The sequence below is a fragment of the Heterodontus francisci genome, chromosome 4 (genome assembly GCF_036365525.1).
Source record: "Heterodontus francisci isolate sHetFra1 chromosome 4, sHetFra1.hap1, whole genome shotgun sequence".
NCBI classification, from domain to species: Eukaryota; Metazoa; Chordata; class Chondrichthyes; order Heterodontiformes; family Heterodontidae; genus Heterodontus; species Heterodontus francisci.
The window spans coordinates 119691096-119711335 of record NC_090374.1 but is presented as its reverse complement, the minus strand read 5'-3'; the positions used below and the strand labels follow the sequence as shown (position 1 = coordinate 119711335).

Sequence of the window (20240 nt, the reverse complement as noted above, 5' to 3'; positions counted from 1 at the left end):
GTAATGAGAAACGATATAGGCACTGGAGAGCAAGGCACAGAATCAGTCTGGGTAGAAATAAGAAATAGCAAGGGAAAGAAGTAACTGGTGGGAGTATTGTCCCCAAACAATAGTTCCACAGTGGGGAACAGTATAAACCAGGAAATACTGGGGGCTTGTAAGAAAGGTACAGCAATAATCATGGTTGATTTTAATATGCATATAGACTGGTTTAGTCAAATTGGCAAGGTTAGCCTCGCGGGAGAGTTAATTAAATGTATTAGAGATTGTTTTTTGGAGCAATAGGTTGTGGAACCAGCCAGGGAGCAGGCTGTTCTAGATTTGGTGTTGTGTAATGAGGTGGGATTAATAAATGATCTCATTGTTAATGATTCTCTAGGGAAGAGTGATCATCGCATGCTAGAATTTCAAATTCAGTTTGAGGGCGAGAAGCTAGAGTCCCACACAAGCATTCTGGAGTTAAACAAAGGTAATTATATAGGCATGAGGCCAGATTTGGCCCTAGTGGACTGGGCAGGAAGACTACAAGGTAGGACAGTTGACAAGCAGTGGCAGATGTTTAAGGAGATATTCAATTTATCCCAACTAAAATATATTCCAAAAAAGAAGGAAGATTCTAGGAGGGGGAAAAAACATCCATGGCTAAGCAAGGAAGTTCAGAATAACATAAAGACAAAAACTAAGGCATACCATATTGCAAAGGCCAGTGGCAGGCTGGAAGATTGGGAAACTTTTAAAGATCAACAAAGGGTTACTAAAAAAGTAATAAAAAGAGCAAAGGTAAATTATGAAAGAAAACTAGCGTAAAATATAAAAATGGATAGCAAAAGCTTCTATAAGTATATAAAAGGGAAGAGAGTAGCTAAAGTGAATGTTGGTCTGTTGGAGGATGAGACTGGGGAGTTACTAGAAGGGAACACAGAAATGACAGAGACACTAAATCAGTATTTTGCTTCAGTTTTCACGGTGGAGGACACTAGTACCATCCCAATAGTACCAGGTAATGCAGAGGTTATAGAAAGGGAGGAACTTCGAACAATCATCATCACTAGGGAAAAAGTAGTACTGAGCAAACTATTGGGGTTGAAGGCAGACAAGTCCCCAGGGCCTGATGGCCTACATCCTAGGGTCTTAAAGGAAGTGGCAATGGAGTTAGTGGATCCATTGGTTATAATATTCCAAAATTCTCTGGAAACGAGAAAGGTTCCAGTGGATTGGAAAAAAGCTAATCTAATGCCCTTATTCAAAAAGGGAGGGAGGCAGAAAGTAGGAAACTATAGACCAGTTAGTTTAACATCTGTCGTTGGGAAATTGTTAGAATCCATTTTTAAGGAAGTAATAACAGAATACTTAGAAAGTCAAAACGCAATCCATCAGAATCAGCATGGTTTTATGAAGGGTAAATTGTGTTTGACTAATTTGCTAGAGTCCTTCGAAACTGTAACAAGCAAAGTGGATAATGGGGATCCTGTAGATGTAGTTTATCTGGACTTGCAGAAGGCATTTGTTAAGGTGCCACACAAAAGGTTAATACACAAGGTAAGTTCACATGGGGCTAGGGGCAATTTATTAGCTTGGATAGAGGATTGGCTAACCGACAGAGAACAGGGAGTTGGGATAAATGGGTCTTTTTCTGGTTGGCAAGATGTAACTTGTGGGGTGCCACAGGGTTCGGTCCTCGGGGCCCCAACTATTTACAATCTAATACAAATGGCTTGGATGCAGGGATAGAAGGTACTATAGCTAAATTTGCAGATGACACTAAAATAGGTGGGACAGTAATTTGCAATAAAGAAATAAGAAATCTATAAATGGATATGGATAGATTAGATAAATGGGCCAGAATTTGGCAGATGGATTTTAACGTGGATAAGTGTGAGGTTATCCATTTTGGTCGGAAGAATAGAAAGGCAAATTATTATCTAAATGGAGAAAAACTTCAGAGTGCTTCGGTGCAGAGGGAGCTGGGTGTCCTCGTGCATGAATCGCAGAAAACTAGTATGCAGGTACAGCAGGTGATGAGGAAGGCAAATGGAATTTTGGCATGCATTGCTAAAGAAATAGAGTATAAAAGTAGGGAAGTGTTGCTGCAACTGTACAAGGCATTGGTGAGACCACACCTGGAGTATTGCGTACAGTTTTGGTCCCCTTACTTGAGAAAGGATGTAGTTGCATTGGAGGCAGTTCAGAGGAGGTTCATTAGATTGATTCCAGAGATTGGGGGGCTTGTCTTATGAAGAGAGATTGAGCAGTTTAGGCCTTCACTGTCTGGAGTTTAGAAGAATGAGAGGAGATCTAATTGAGGTATATAAGATGATTAAGGGGATTGACAGAGTAGACATAGAGAGGATGTTTCCTCTTGTGGGGCAATCTAGAATGAGAGGTCATAGTTTTAGGACAAGGGGTAGCAGATTTAAAACAGAGATGAGGAGAAATTACTTCTCTCAAAGGGTCCTGGTGGATGCCGAGACATTGGGTAAATTTAAGGAGGAGATAGACAAATTTTTAATTAGAAATGGGTTGAAGGGTTATGGAGAACGGGCAGGAAATTGGACTTGCGGCCAAGATGAGATCAGCCATGATCGTATTGAATGGCGGAGCAGGCTCGAGGGGCTGAATTGCCTACTCCTGCTCCTAGTTCTTATGTTCTTAGGTTCTGAATTTACCCCTTCCTGAATCTTCGCACCCCCATTTATTAGTTTTGTGCTGAGATTAATAAATCAAGAGATGGATTGTTCAGGCACAACCAATAATTAGTTGCCATCTAATATTTGGAGTTTGGAAGTTTGTTGGTATTATGAATGTGCATCTGTGAAAGTGCTGCTGTAAAAGTTCCTGACAGCCATTTTACCCGGAATCAAGAAATAATGTGCAAATTTGGAGCTGCATGAGTTACAAATCCAAGAAGCTTGACTTATTTGCAATATTCATAACCAGTTTTTAAAATGTGATGCTCCTGCAGTTGTAATAATTTTATATGCCATAGATAGAGCTAGGAATGATGTTCTGCTGAGATGTTGAAGAGTTGGGGTCCAAATTAAAAAGCAGAACTTCATAAGTAATAATCTCTGGACTTCTATCTCAGCCACGTGTCAGTTGGCATAGGGATAAACAGATTAGAAGGTTAAATACGTGACTGAAGGAGGAGTGTGGGCAGCAGGGACTTGGCTTCATGGGCTACTGGTCCCAATTCTGGGGAAAGAGGGGAGGTGTTCTGTTGGCACTGGCTCCAGTGAGTCCAGGCTGGGACCAATGTCCTGGCAAATTGAATAACTAGGGCAGAGAACAGGGCTTTAAACTAATAAATGGGGGTGTGAGAATTCAGGAAGGGGTAAATTCAGAAGCAGTAAGAGAATTGTCAAAGCTCTGGAGCCGAGCAGTATTTTGGGTAAAAATATGCAGAGTGGGTCAGGAAGGGACAGTCAGAGTAATAGAGGTAATGGGGCATTAGTGACTAAGGTGGCATGAGGGAAAATTAGAAAAAAAGGTCAAAGCTAAAGGCCCTATATCTAAATGCGCAAAGCATTTACAACAAATTAAAGAATTAATAGCACAGATTGAAATCTGTTCTGATGAAGGGTCACTGAGCTGAAACATTAACGCTGCTTCTCTCTGCACAGATGCTGCCAGACCTGCTGAGTATTTCCAGCATTTCTTGCTTTTAGTTGAAATTAATAAGTTTGATCTAATCGTCATGATGGCGATGTGGTTGCAAAGTGACCAGTGTTCTGAACTAAATATTCCAGGATCCTTAACTTTTAGATGAGAGAGTCAAAATGGAAAAGGATGGGATAAAAGATGGGATAAAGACAGTAGAGAGAAAGGAACTTAGCTCCGAAAATCAAGAAGTAGAATCAATTTGGGCAGAGCTAAGAAACAGCAAGGGTCAGAAAATATTAGTTTATAGGCCCTCTAACAGTAGTTTGGTGTAGGGAAGAGTATAAATTAGGAAATTGGAGACATATGTAATCATGGTAGTACAGCAATCATGGAGGACCCTAATTATATAGACTAGGCAAACTAAATTTGCAGTAACAGTGTGGAGGATGAGTTCATGGAATGTATACAAGATAGTTTTCTAGATCAGTATATTGAGGAACCAACTAGGGAGCTAGTTTGGATCTAGTGTTATGCAATAAGAAAGGTTTAATTAATAACCTTGTAGTAATGGGGCTTCGAGGGAAGAGTGACAATAATGTGATAGAATTTTATACTGAATTTGAATGTGATTTAGTAAGTCTGAAACTAGGGTCTTAAATCTAAATAAAACAAACTATGTAGGCATGAAGGATGAGTTGACTGAGGTAGTTTGGGAAACTACATTAAAAGATATGACTGTAAACATGCAATAGCTTGCATTTAAATGATTAATACATAATTTGCAACAAATATGCATTCTTTTAAGAGATAAAAAGTGAGCCCACTGGGCTAACAAGAGGAGTTGAAGATAGCATTAGATCAAAGAAAGAGATTTGTAATATTGCCAAAAATATAGTAAGCCTGTGGATTGGGTGGATTTTAGAATTCAGCAAAGGAGTACCAAGAAATTGATAAGGAAAGATAAAAGAGAACATGAGAGTAGGCTAGCAAGAGACATAAAAACAGATTGTGAATGTTTCTGTAGGTACGTAAATAGGAAGAGATTAGTGAAAGTAAATGTGGGCTCAGTAGAGGCAGATATGGGTGAAATTATAATGGTGAATAAGGAAATGGCAGAGCCATTAAACAAATACTATTTATCTGTCTTCACGGCAGAAGACAAAAAAATTCTGGAAATAATGGGGTATGAAGGATCTAGTGAGGATGAGGAATTTAAAGACATCCGTGTAAGTAAAGAAATAGTACTGGATAAATTAATGGAACTAAGTGGCGACAAATCCCCTGGACCTGATGACCTGCATTCTAGAATTTTAAAAGATGTAGCTGCAAATCTAGTGGATTCATTAATTTTAATCTTTCAAAATTACTTAGATTCTAGAACAATTCTCAAGGATAGGAAGGTAGCAAAAACAACCTCGCTATTTACGAAAGGAGAAAGAGAGAAAACGGGAAACTATAGGTCAGTTAGCCTAACATTAGTGGTAGGCAAAATGCTAGAATCTATTATTAGGGTGTGGCAACAGAGTACTTAGAAAATCATAATATGATTAAGCAGAGTCAACACAGATTTATGAAAGGGAAATCATGTTTGACAAATCTGAGCATTTTTTGAGGATGTAACTAGTAAGATGGATAAGGGGGCACCAGTGGTTGTAGTGTATTTGGATTTTTAAAAAGTCTTTTAGAAGGTGTCACCCAAGAGGCATTACACAAAATTGGACTCGTGGGATTGGGGATAATATATTAATATGGACTGAGAATTTTTTAATGGACTGAAAACAAAGTAGGAATAAACAGAACATTTTCGGGTTGGCAGGCTACTAGCAGAGTGCTGCAAGGATCAGTACTTGGGCCATAGTTATTTACAATCTACATAAATTACTTAGATGAAGGGACTGAGTGTAACGTATCCAAGTTTGCTGACCATACAAAGTTAGGTGGGAAAGTAAGTTGTGAGGAGAGGGCAAAGAAGCTGCAGAGGGATTATAGACAGGCTGGGTGAGTGGGCAAGAACATGGCTGATGGAATACAATGTGGCCAAGTGTGAAGTTATCCACTTTGGTAGGAAAAATAAAAAAAAGCATATTTTTATTTTGACTGGTGCGAGACTGGGAAATGTGTGCATTCAGAGGGACCTGGGTATCCTTGTATGTGAATCGCAGAAAATTAACATGCAGGTATAGCAAGCAATTGGGAAGGCAAATGGATGTTTTTGTGACAAAGGGATTAGAGTATACGAGTGAAGAAGTCTTATTACAATTATACAGGGCATTGGTGAGACCACACCTGGAGTACTATGTGCAGTTTTGGTCTCCTTATCTAAGGAAGGGTGTACTTTCCCTAGGGTGAGTGCAGCAAAGGTTTACAAGACTGATTCCTGGGATAAGGGGATTGTCCAATGAGTAGAGGTTGAGTAAACTAGGTCTATATTCCTTGGAGTTTAGAAGAATGAGAGGTGATCTAATTGAAACATATAGAAGTCTTAAGGGGCTTGGCAAGGGCAGATGGTAAGATGTTTCCCCTGGCTGGGGAATCCAGAACTTGGGGTCACAATCTCAGAATAAGGGGTTGGCCATTTAGGAGTTTAAATGAGGAGAGATTTCTTCACTCAAAGGTTTGTGAATCTTTGGAATTCTCGACCACAGAGAGCTGTGGATAAACAATTGTTGAGTATAAAAGTACAAAAAGCAAGGACAAGTCCAACCCGGCCAATTACCGCCCCATGTGTCTGCTCTCAATCATCAGTAAAGTAATGGGAGGTGTTATCAACAATGCCATCAAGCAGCACTTGCTTAACAATAACCTGCTCAGTGACGCTCAATTTGGATTCCGCCAGGGCCACTCAGCTCCTGCCCTCATAACAGCCTTTGTTCAAACATGGATAAAAGAGCTGAACTCAAGAGGTGAGGTGAGAGTGACTGCCGTTGACATCAAAGCAGCATTTGACCGAGTATGGCATCAAGCAGCCCTAGCAAAACTGGAGTCAATGGGAATCGGGGAAAACTCTCTGCTGGTTGGAGCCATACCTAACAAAAAAGAAGATGGTTGTGGTTATTGGAGGTCAATCATCTGAGCTCCAGGACATCACTGCAGGAGTTCCTCAGGGTAGTGTCCTAGGCCCAACCATCTTCAGCTGCTTCATCAATGACCTTCCTTCAATCATAAGGTCAGAAGTGGGGATGTTTGCTGATGATTGCACAATGTTCACCATTCGCGACCCCTCACATACTGAAGCAGTCCGTGTAGAATTGATTGCAGCAAGACCTGGACAGTATCCAGGCTTGAGCTAACAAGTGGCAAATAACATTCGCGCCACACAAGTGCCAGGCAATGACCATCTCCAACAAGAGAGAATGTAACCATCTCCCCTTGACAGTCAATGGCACAGTGGCGCAGTGGTTAGCACTGCAGCCTCACAGCTGCAGGGACCCGGGTTCGATTCTGGGTACTGCCTGTGTGGAGTTTGCAAGTTCTCCCTGTGTCTGCGTGGGTTTTCTCCGGATGCTCCGGTTTCCTCCCACAAGCCAAAGACTTGCAGGTTGGTAGGTAAATTGGCCATTATAAATTGTCACTAGTATAGGTAGGTGGTAGGGAAATATAGGGACAGGTGGGGATGTTTGGTAGGAATATGGGATTAGTATAAATGGGTGGTTGATGGTCGGCACAGACTCGGTGGTCCGAAGGGCCTGTTTCAGTGCTGTATCTCTAATCTAATCTAATCTAAACAATCGCTGAATCCCCCACTTTCAATATCCTAGGGGTTACCATTGACCAGAAACTGAACTGGAGTAGCCATTTAAATACAGTGGCTACAAGAGCAGGTCAGAGGCTAGGAATCCTGAGGCAAGTAACTCACCTCCTGACTCCCCAAAGCCTGTCCACCATCTACAAGGCACAAGTCAGGAGTGTGATGGAATACTCTCTACTTGCCTGGATGGGTGCAGCTCCAACAACACTTAAGAAGCTCGACACCATCCAGGACAAAGCAGCTTGCTTGATTGGCACCCCATCCGCAAACATTCACTCCCTCCACCACCGACGCACAATGGCAGCAGTGTGTACAACCCACAAGATGCACTGCAGCAATGCACCAAGGCTCCTTAGACAGCACCTTCCAAACCCACGACCTCTACCAACTCAAAGGACAAGGACAGCAAATGCATGGGAACACCACCACCACCTGCAAGTTCCCCTCCAAGCCACACAACATCCTGACTTGGAACTATATCGCCGTTCCTTCACTGTTGCTGGGTCAAAATCCTGGAACTCCCTTCCTAACAGCACTGTGGGTGTACCTATCCAACATGGACTGCAGCGGTTCAAGAGGCAGCTCACCATCACCTTCTCGAGGGCAATTTAGGATGGGCAATAAATGCTGGCATAGCCAGCGGCGGCCACATCCCATGAATGAATAAAAAAAAAATTCAAGAGGAAGGTCAATAGATTTTTGAGTACCCGGGGAATCTGCTAGGGATAGTGTGGGAAGGTGGAGTTGAGGTTGAAGATTAGCCATGATCTTATTGAAAGATCAGCTGCCTTGAAGGTCCAAATGGCCTACTCTGGCTCCTATTTCTTAAGTTTTCATGTTCTAATAATTTAAAAAGAATCCATTTTATGTGGACCATAACAAAATCAACTGTGAGGCACATTGACAAGTCCACATGAACATAAGATCTGCCTCCACTAGGATAACCCCATCCAATGAATTCTCCCGAATCTATTCCCGTGGGTCGGCAGATTAAATATCGCAAGTGAAAGGCCTCTGAAATGTTTTCTTGATCCCCGAAGATAATTGAAGAAAAACTCCAGGATGCCACCACACAAGGCTCATGGTTTTTACTGCTGCTCATGAACCATCTTATTTATAATAATAGTAGATTTAAGGAAATAAACTGAAATGATTGCTTTGGGCTGCAAGTATCAAAATAATCAGCTGAAGGTACTTTGTGATGCAATTTTGCCTTTGTGATGTCACAACAAGCGTTGTGGTTTTCATTTCCATTGGTGTTTGTTATTTTTCTACAGAAGTATGATTGTTGGTTTATCCTTGTCCAGTTAATTGTTATACTTTAAGAAACAACTGGTTACTGATTTCTCTGTAATTGGATAAAGCATACTGTCGGAAAATGGAGGACGCGAGCCCTGGACATGATGAGATGTACAGTAACAATTGCAAATAAATGCTGTGTGTTAAAAGCATGGAAGCCTAAGAGGTTCTAAATTGTAATTGCCATGGCTAGTAAGGGAAAGAGAATCCAGGGCACTTAGTGTTCTGCTACTGGGAACTGGTAGCAAACTTCAAAAGCATAACAACATCTAGTAGCAACTAAATAATGCAGCGTTCCAAAATTGTAAATATTTTCAATCATCCTTTGAAACTTATTGTTAGGCCCAATTTTAGTCCATTTAGAACCCTTTCACTTGCACAGAGTTAAAATCAGGCCTATTATTTCTGTTTGTGTGAATCTTTAATTTTTTAATGTAGTTGTGTAAAGGAGACAGCTGAAATTCTGTGTGAATGTACTTTGTGGTCCACAGAGTGCAACCCAAGAAAACTGTAAAAATAGTGTATATTTTTTGGTAGGTTTCAATTAAATATTTTACATCTAATTATTTTTGCATTGCTCTCAGGAACACCCGTATCCTTGGCCTGCTTGGCCAGCTGCAAAAGATCAGTTTGGAGTCGGCATTGCAAGATGTGGACAATATCCGTCATGTCACTTCCAAGCTTCTTCATTTGGTTCAGACTCAAGGTAACTTTGCAAGATCTTTACATCTGTAGCTTTTAATGTTTATATAAATGAAACACAATTTATATTTGATTAAAGTAGTTGTGGTTTTCCTTGATAAAAAGCAGCCACATGATATATAATTACATATACACTGTAATTGCCCACCATCGTGTCTGTACTGTAGTTTAGGACATGTGTGGAAGAAAGAAAGTGATATCTTAGACACTTTATAGAAACTTAGTTACTTTACAGGAAAGGTAGCACAGTGGTAATGTCACTGGACTAGTAATCCAGAAGCCCAGACGAATGCTTCGAGGACGAGAGTTTAAATGCCACCATGGCAGCTGGGGGAATTTAAATTCAATTAATTAAATAAATCTGGAATGAAAAGCTAGTCTCATTAATAATGATCATGAACCTGTTGGATTGTCATAGAAAACCCATCTGGTTCATTCATATCCTTCAGGAGAGGAAATCTGCCATCCTTACCCAGTCTGGTCTACATGTGACTCCAGACCCACAGCAATGTGGTTGACTCTTAACTGCCCTCTGAAATAGCCGAGCAAGCCACTCTGTAGGTGGCTGCTCGCCACCTGCTCAATGGCAATTAGGGATGGGCAATCAATGCTGGCCTTGTCAGCGATGCTCACGCCCCAAGAACAAATAAAGAAAAGTTTTTGTTGAGTTACCATTAATGGCTTTACACAAAGAACACAAGGTGTTTTTCTGGTGTGGTTGGAAAATATTTCCTCGAGCAGGCCAGCTTGATGAATTATAATGAGTTACAGGCTGTCCTCAAATGGATCTAATTTGAAGGTGCACTATGCCGTAAATGCTGTATATATACTACTGCTCTATCGGTGTTTAACCTTTGTATTTTTATAATTATTAACGTGCTGTTATGAGGATCTGGTCTTATTAATTTTTGCTCATCTGTTTTTTTGTCAATGTTACAATTTATTATCCTGTAATATTGTTGAAGTGAATAGATTACATAGAAATTACAACACCGAAACAAACTTTGGCTCAATCAGTCCATGTTCTCCTTCACAGAAGAGCAGTATGTTTGCTGTTCAGATTTTCTTGTTGCATTACCTAGCTGAGGCTTGGCTATGGCCTGGGATGGGTTTGCAGGTTGTCTGGTACTTTTTTCATTTGTGGGATACAAACTCCATTATTCTAGTTAGTTGCTGCCCTTTTTCTGTGGTTTTTCCCAGAGAATATCCACACTCAGATTGACAGCAATCAGGCAGTTTTGTTTAAAAAATGAAAACCATAAACATGATTATAATTAACAATTGTGTAATGGACTGTATATTTATTATGTCTGCATGCATTTCTTCATCTACAAAATTTTGCTTCCTGTTATCACACACTTGTGTGTGAATTCTTTTCATTATAAATTCCCATGTCAGCATTTAAAAGAAAGTGGACAGTGCTATTACAGCTAACAATTTTGCACTATCTGGCCACTGGGTGGCTTTGCCTCACAAACCACAATGCTTTCTGAAAATTTTCCTTTCACCAGTTTTATCACAGTAACAAATTTCTGTGTTCAAATTAGGATTTAAACAACATTTTAAAATATTCACAATAACATGATTTGATTTATCATTTTGTGTCTTTCAGTGCCTTCATTAAAATTTTTACTTGTAAGCTTAAGCACCCCTCAAAAGCATGGGCTTGGACTAGATATGTTTGCCTAGAGCTGTGATGGTGTGAACTGAATTTGGACTGTGCAGTTTATGCCTTTGCAGTGTAACTAATTTCCCAGGATGCATTTGTACCATTCAACCAACTGTTCTGATGGATTATTTTGTAGCTTCTAGCACTTTCTGCTTAGTTTTTTTTCCAAAAAAAATGTTTCAAAAGCTTTATTGAAGTTTATGTTTTGTATTTTTAAGAAAGGTTGTCTATGTATGAGAGAGGGGGAGGCAGAAGAATTGTAATATACTGACTAAACACCTGTTACGGCCTTTGTTTTGTGTTCTGTAAAGTTTAGAAAGCTTATTGTGCTGAGTGGAACAGACACTGGGGCCAGGGAGTGTCCTGAGAGGTTATGGGATGGCGGAGAGAGAAGTCTCAAAAACACTTTTTGAGTTTTGAAACCAACTCATTATTTCACTCATGTTTGAATATTAGAAAAGCTAAATTCTAATTTCTTGTACTTGAAAGGCAGATTTTCTAATTTCTAATTAGGGACATAGCAAGATAAAGGCAAATAGGCAGTCTGTCCTCAGTTTAATTTGATTTTCAGTAAATTGAATGTTGGAAAGAAACCATTTTGAGGGAAACAAATACAGAAGGGAGGGGAGGAGGGAAACAACTTGAGAGTGAGGGAAAGTTGATGGAGTGTTAGCATGGAGCAAAGGGGAAGGAAGGATGTCGGGGGTTGGCTAAGTAGTTCAAGGAAGAGTGGTGGGGGTAATAATGGAGAAATGGTATTGGGGGAAGTTTGAGTGATTGGGAGGAGATCTGCTTGGTGTCATTTTTCCCAGCAGCTAACTCCAGATACAGTCTGCAACTGTTAATTTCCTGCCATTCCACGCCATGTCGCCACGACCTTCCACCTGAAAGAAAAGAATAAGTCATGGAGAGATGTAGAAGGTGGCAGATGGCGAAGCAAAAAAAAAATAGAGAAGGGAAGATAAAAAGTGAGAAATAGAACCATGAAGATAACAGGGAGAGGCAAGAACCATATAAGTTTACAGCACAGGAGGAGTGCATTTGGCCCAATGTGTCCATACCAGCTCTTTTTACTAGAGCAATTTGAAACTAATCTTTTTACTCCAGGTTCTTGCCATAACACTGTCCTTTCCTCTGCTTGAAATCTATATCCAATTTTCCCTTTTAAAAAAAAAATGAAATGATCCCTCCTCGACCACTTCTTGTAAAAACACATTCTATGCTCCAATAACATTCTGGGTAAATATATTTTTCCTAACCCTTACTCTCTTAGTTACAGCTTAAAATCGTTACACTCGTCATCATTATCTCCCAAACTAAAGTCTTTCCTTCTTCACTCAGTAAAAACTATTCATAATTTTATAAACCTTTTATTAATTCTTTATTTAGCTATCTCTATTCCAGTGGTAGCAGTTCTAATATAGGAACATAGGAATGGCAGTAGGCCATTCAGCCCGTTGAGCCTATTCCACCATTTACTTAAATCATGGCTAATCTCTATCTTAACTCCATTTGCCTGTCTTGGCTCTGTAACTCAGAATACCCCTTCCCTAACAAAAATCAATCAATCTAACTGTTAAGGCTTAGTCAACTGAAAATTTCAACAGCTTTTGGGGAGAGAATTCCAGATTTCCACCACGCCTTTCCGTGAAGAAGTGATTTCTGACACCACCCTGAACAGCCTAACTCTAATAAGTTTATGGCCTCTTGTTCTGGACTCACTCTGTTCATAACTGCAGTTCCCTATCCTTGATATCATACGGTTTCCTCTCTATAGCCTTAATGCTCTTGCTATAATGGGGTACCCAAAGTTGCACACACTACTTCAACTATTACCTAAGAAATATTTGCACTAGTGTACAATTCTTTATACATGTTTGCTGTGCCCCTGTTTATATGAAAATGCTGTTGGCCTTTTTTTGTGGCTCAAACTACTTCTGCATTCACTTTAAGAAATTAGGTACTTGAGCTTCTAATTCTTTTTGTTAATCCTCCTCCTTTAGCAGCTTTTCATTGAGGGTGTAATCCCATTCCTTTTTCTTTGCAAAAATGTGTTACTTCACACTGACCTGAAATTGCATCTACTACCTGCCTGCCCCTTCTAATATGTGTTTCTTCTCCTGTAATCTTGTACAGTTCTCCACATGATTTGCCAAAGGCTCCTACTTTCGTGTCAACAGCAAATTTTGAGATTATGTTTCTTGTGACAAACAATCACTTCCAATCTTTCTCTACAGAATCACAGAATTGTTACAGTGCAGAAGGAGGCCATTTGGCCCATCTTGTCCGCACCGCATCTGAGCAACGCCCATTTAACCTCCCTCTTTGTTTCTCATCTGTCAACCAATTTTCCAATTGTCTCTACAATTCCTCATACTGTGTGTGAGTTATGTCCAATCCACAAAAATTAGGATTAACCTAACCTGGCCGGTTACCGTCCTATTAGCCTCTCCCAATCGTCATTAAGTAATTGAAGGATTAATCCTTCAATGTCATCAAGCAATACCTACTCACCAATAACCTGTTCACTGACATTTGGTTTGTATTCCACCAGATTCATGGAGCTCCTGACCTCATCACAGCCTTGCTACTGGCTTGGAAGCAGGAGCTTAATGTCAGAGCAGAGGTGAAAATAGCTACCTTCAACATTAAGGCCGCATTTGACTGTGGGTCAAACGGAAACCCTCCCATGGCTAGAGTCATGACTGATGCAGATGAAGATGGTGTTGTCAGGGCCAGTTATCATCCTTGGCCCACATCTTCATCTGCTTTATCAATGACCATTACAAGGTCAGGAGTGTAATGATCCAGAGGCTTTGGATGATCGGTTGTTGAGTGTATTCGTGGCTGAGATTAATTCTTGGAATCTAAGGGAATCAAGGGGTATGGGAATCAAATAGGAAAGTGTTGAGGTCAAAAATCAGCCATGATCTTATTGAATGACATCTCAGGCTTGACGGGGCTGTTCTCCGACAATTCCATGGTATTCACCACAACTCCAATAATGCTAATTTACAACTGGACGCAGATAACCCAGGCTTGAAGTGACAAGTGTCAGTTAACAGGCACTGAGGTGCTAGGTTATGACCATCTCAAATAAGAGAAAACCCAGCCATCTCCCCTTAGCCTTCAATAGCATCATCATCACAGAGTCTTCCGTCGTCAATATTAGGTATCATCATTGACGCTGAACTGGATCAGCCCTATCAACAAAGCAGGGCAGAGACTAGATACTCTGATGAGTGGCTCACCTAACTCCTTAAAGCTCCTCCCACCATCTGCAAGGCTCAAGTTAGGAGTGTGATGAAATACTCAACACTTGCCAGGATGGTTGTAGCCATAACAACGTTCAATAAAGGTAACACCATCCAGGTTAGAGCTACTCCATTAACTGATGTCACCAACAATAGTCAATATTCATCCTCTCCATCACTAGTGCACTGTGGCTGCAATATTTATATTGCATAGGATGCACAACAGAAACTCACCAACATTATTTCAACAGCATTTCCTTCCTCTGTGACCTCGACCATCGAGATTAACAAATGGTAATGTAGAAATAGCCATTACCTCCAAGATATCCTCTATCATACGCTATCCTAACTCAAACATATATTGACATTTGTTCATTGTCATTAGATCAATACCTGGGATTTGCTATCTAGCACTGCATTGTTAGGAGCATCATCATCACAAGGACTGTGGTGGTTCGAGAAGAATGCTCAACACCACCACCTCGGGGCAACTGGGGATCATAGAATGGTTACAGAACAGAAGGTGGTCATTCGGCTGTCATGTCCTTGCTGGCTCTCTGCAAGAACAAGTCCGCTGGTCCCACTCCCCGGCCTTTTTCTCATAGACCTGCAAATTATTTCTCCTCAGATAATTATCCAATGCCTTTTTGAAAGCCACGATTGAATCTGCCTTCACCACGCTCTCAGGCAGTGCAATCCCAATCCTAACCACTCACTGCGTTTTAAAAAAAAAAGTTTTTCTTATGTCAACATTGTTGTTTTACCATTCATCTTAAATTGGTGTCCTCTGGTTCTCAACCATTTTGTAAATGGGAACAGTTGTTCCCTATCTACTCTGTCCAAACCCCTCAGATTTTGAATACCTCTATCAAATCCCTCGTCTAAGGAGAACAATTTATTGGAGTTCTTTGAAGGAGTAACATGCGTGGGTTTCCGCTGGGTGCTGCGGTTTCCTCCCACAGCCAAAGACTTGCAGGTTGATAGGTAAATTGGCCATTGTAAATTGCCCCTAGTGTAGGTAGGTGGTAGGAGAATTGAGGGAAGCTGAGGATGTGGTAGGGAATTATGGGATTAATGTAGGATTAGTATAAATGGATGGTTGATGGTCAGCACAGACTCGGTGGGCCGAAGGGCCTGTTTCAGTGCTGTATCTCTCTATGACTCTATGTGCTGTGGATAAAGGGGAGCCCGTTGACATACTGTACTTGGATTTCCAAAAGGCATTTGACAAGCTGCCACATCAAAGGTTATTACGCAAAGTAGGAGCTCATGGTGTAGTGGGTAACATATTAGCACGGATAGACGATTGGCTGGCTGGCAGAAAACACAGTATGCATAAATGGATCCTTTTCTGATTGGCAAGATGTGATGAGTGGAGTTCCGCAGGGGTCTGTGCTGGGGCCTCAACTTTTTACAAGTTATATCAATAACTTAGATGAGGGGAGCGATGGCATGGTACCTAAATTTCCAGACGACACAAAGATAGTTTGGAAAGTATGTTGTGAAGCGGACATAAGGAGCTTGCAGACCGATATAGATAGGTTGAACGAGTAGGCAAAAATCTGGCAGATGGAGTACAATGTGGGAAAATGTGAAGTTGTCCATTTTGGCAGGAAGAATAAAAAAGCAGAGTATTACTTAAACGGAGAACGACTGCAGAACTCCGAGGTGCAGAGGGATCGAGGTGCTCCAGTGCAGGAGTCACAAAAAGATAGTATGCAGGTACAGCAAGTAATAAAGATGGTTAATGGAATGCTATCCTTTATTACGAGAGGAATTGAAAATACAAGTAAGGATGTTATGCTTCAGTTATACAGGGCATTGGTGAGACTACGTCTCGAATACTGTGCAGTTTTGCTCTCCTTATTTGAGGAAGGATGTGAATGCGTTGTAGGGGGTTACTAGATTGACACCTGGAATGAGCGGGTTGACTTATGAGGAAAGGTTGGACAGACTGGGCTTGTTTTCAGTGGAATTTAGAAGAGTGAGGGGAGACTTGATTGAAGTTTATAAGATCCTGAACGGTCTTGACAGGGTGGATGTGGAAAGGATGTTTCCTCTTGTGGGTGAGTCCAGAACTAGGCGACACAGTTTTAAAATTAGGAGTCATCCTTTGAGGATAGAGATGAGAAATTTGTTCTGAGGATTGTGTGACTTTGGAACACTCTGCCGCAGAAGGTGGTGGAGGCGGGGTCATTGAATAATGTTAAAGTGGGGGTAAATAGATTTTTGTTAGGCAAGGGAATCAAAGGTTTTCTGGGTAGATGGGTGTGTGGAATTCGAGACACAAACAGATCAGCCAAGATCTTATTGAATGGTGGAGCAGGCTAGAGGGGCCGAATGGCCTAATTCTGCTCCTAATTCGTATGTTCATATGTAATAACCTCAGCTTCTCCAATCTATCCATGTGACTAAAATCTCTCATCCCTGGAACCATTCTAGTAAGTCTTTTCCGCACCCTCTCTGATGCGTTCACATCCTCCCTAAAGTGAGGTGCCCAGAATTGGACACAATATTCTAGTTGAGGCTGAACCAGTATTATAAGGGTTCATCATAACCTCCTTGCTTTTGTACTGTATGCCTGTATTTATAAATCCTAGGATCCTGTTTGCCTTATTACTTATTACTTCTCAACCTATACTGCTACCTTCAATGATTTGATGATGCACATATATTCCTAGGACCTTCTGCTCTTGCACCCCCTTTAAAATTGTATTCTTTACTTTATATTGCATTTTGGGAGGAAGAACGAAGATAGGCATCACCACACTTCTCTGCATTAAATTTCATCTGCCATGTGTTTGTCCATTCAACCAGCCTGTATATGTCCTCTTGAAGTCTGTCATTATCTTCCTCACAGTTTACAATACTGCCAACTGCAAATTTTGTAAGTCTCGATCATTAATATAGATTAAAAAAAAATAGGGGTCCTTATAATGATCCTTGGGACCCCACTCTATACCTTTCTCCAGTTTGAAAAACAACCGTTTGCCACTGCTCTGGTTCCTGTCACTCAGTCAGCTTCACATCCATGCTACCACTGTCTCTTTTATTCCATGGGTTTTAAATTTGCTGTCAAGCCTGTTATATGACACTTCAACTTTTGGAAGTCCATCTACGCCACATCAACCACATTACCCTCATCAACCCTCTCTGTTAGTGCATCCAAAATCTCAATCAAGTTAGTCCAACACTATTTGCCTCCAACAAATCCGTGCTGGCTCTGTTTAATTAATCCACATTTGTCCAAGAGACTGTTAATTTTATCTTGGATAATCATTTCAAAAAGCTTTCCCACCACCCAGGTTAAACTGACTGGGCTTATCCTTGCACCCTTTCCTGAATAGGGTTGTAACATTTGCAATTCTGCAGTTCTCTGGTATCGCTCTTACTTCCCTCATTATCCTCAGATGCATCTCATCTGGTCCTGTTGACTTATCAACTTTAAGTACAGCCAGCCTTTCTAATACCTCCTCTTTATCAATTTTTAGCCTATCCAGTGTCTCTTTCTCCCTTTCTCTTTTCTATGACTTTGGCAGCATCTTCTTCCTTGATAAAAAGTTATGCCCTCTACCTCCATGCATAAATCTCCTATTTGGTCCCTAATCAACCCCACTCATCCTTTTACCACCCTTTTTACTATATATATGCCTATCGACGACTTTTGGATTCGCCTTTATGTTGGCTGACAGTCTCTCAAACTCTGTTTGCTTCTCGTGTTTATTTTTTCACTTCCCCGCTGAACATTCTATATTCATCCTGGTTGTCACTTTGTATTATCAACCTGACATCTGTCATGCGCTCCGCTTTCTGTTTCATCTTGCTCTGTATCTTTTGTCATCCAGGGAGCTCTAGATCAGTTTGTCCTACCTTTCTGCCTAGTGGGAATGTAAACTCAACTGTACCCCAACTATCTCCTCTTGAAATGCAGCCCATTGTTCTGTTATGGTTTTAACTACCGATTTTTGATTCCAATTTACCTGGGCAGGATCCATGTCACCCACTGAAATTGGCCCTTCTCCAATTAATTATTTTTACTCTGGATTGCACCTTATCCTTTTCCATAGCTAATCAAAACATTATGGTGCTATGATCACTGTCTCCTAGTTGTTCCCCTACTGATACTTGATCCACTTGACCCACCTCTTTCCCTAGAACCAGCCCAACCATCTTCAGCTGCTTCATCCATTATCAATCCTCCATTATAAGGTCAGAAGTGGGGATGTTCGCTAATGAATGTACAGTATTCATAGCATTCATAACTCTTCATAATAAAGCAGCCTATGCCTACATGCAGCAAGACTTGGGCTGATAAGTGACAAGTACCATTTGTGCTACACAAGCGCCAAGAAATAACCATCTCCAGCAAGAGAGACTCGAATCAATGACCCTAGACATTCAATGGTATTACCATCACTGAATTGCTGTCAATATTCTGAGGGTCACCATTGACCAGAAACTTAAATGGATCAGCCACATAAATACTGTGACTACAAGAGCAGGTCAGAGGCTGGGTAGTCTCTGGTGAGTGACTTGCCTCCTGACTCCCCAAAGCCTGTCCACCATCTACAAGGCCCATGTCAGGAGTGTGATGGAATACCATTCACTTACCTGATGAGTGCAGTTCCAACAACACTCAAGTTCAACACTATCCAGGAAAAAGTAACCCGCTGATTGGCACCCCATCCATCACTGCAAACGTTCACTCCTTTCACCACCAGCACAATGTGGCAGCAGTGTGCATCATCTATGAGATGTACTGCAGCAACTCCCCAAGGCTCTTTCAACAGCACCTCCCAAACCCGCGATCTCTACCACTTAGTAGGACAAGAGCAGCAGGCGCATGGGAACACCACTACCTGCAAATTCCCCTCCAAGTTGCACATCATCCTGACCTGGAAATACATTGCCGTTCCTACATTGTCATTGGGTCAAGATCTTGGAACAGTTGACCTAACAGTGCTGTGGGAGTACCTTCACCACGTGACTGTAGAGTTCAAGAAGGCTCACCACCAACCTCGAGAGTATTGGGGATGGGCAATAAATGCTGCCTGGCCAGCGACACCATTATCCTATGATTGAATAAATAAAAAGAAAGGTTGCGAGTTCCAGGATTTTGATCCAGCAATGGCGATGTATGTCAAAGTCAGGATAGTGTGTGACTTGGAGGATAACGTAGAGGTGATGATAGCATATGCATGGTGGATGTATAAGGGCGTTCCTATCATTTAAAAAAACTGATGCAGAATATTTATTTGATGCCTTGATCCTCCCTTGGTGAGTAGTCCTACCACTCTGACTATTCTTTTACTTATTGTATGCTTCAAAAAACTTTCTCTATATTTATATGACCTGCTAGCCACTTTTCACTTTCTCTTTTAGCCCTTCTAATCTCCCTATTTTGCTTTCTACCTCACTTTCGATGTTGTTCTTTAGCATTGTTTGTCCTAACTTTATCATGGTTCCTTTTTAAGTTTGTGTAGATTTAATCTCCCTAATTTTGCCATGGAATTCTAATTTTGATGTATCCCTCCTTTTGACTTAATATGTTTTGTACTTGATCCATCTCATATTGGAGGTTTTCCACTGCTGATCTGTACATTTGGTTGCTACACTTTCTGCCCAGTTTATTTAGACACTCGCTTTTTTTTGTCCAGTCTAGTCTTTAACTCTTCATTATCCTTTTCTGTTTCTACTTTGAAGATAACTGTGTTGTAGTTGCTTTATCGGTTCTCCTCTTATTCTGTCATCTGCTATTTCTCCCATTTCATTTCTCTGAACTAAATGTAGCAATGCTTCTCTCCTAGTTGAACTAAAAATACATTGTTCGAGGAGGGAAGTATTGATTGCAGGGAATGCTTTTTAGAATTCACCGGCTAAGCTATGTTACCTTTATCCCACTCTGTCTAGGGGCAATTAAGATCAGCTATTGTTCCACATCTGTTCAAACTGTATGCAAACTTCTATC

The 20240-nt window shown here is 40.9% G+C and overlaps 1 protein-coding gene across 8 annotated transcripts in view; it reads left to right on the top strand.

Annotated features, from left to right (window-relative positions):
* The window catches only part of agtpbp1 (ATP/GTP binding carboxypeptidase 1), a 426905-nt gene that overhangs the window by 62243 nt on the left and 344422 nt on the right, over positions 1–20240 (top strand). For 7 of the 8 annotated variants that reach the window (XM_068030050.1, XM_068030049.1, XM_068030051.1 and 4 more), the window contains exon 3: positions 9232–9353. In XM_068030050.1, coding sequence (XP_067886151.1) covers positions 9232–9353 — 122 coding nt within the window. Of the gene's footprint in view, positions 1–9231; positions 9354–20240 lie in introns of those variants that run through there. The other variant, XM_068030054.1, reaches the window with a different exon arrangement.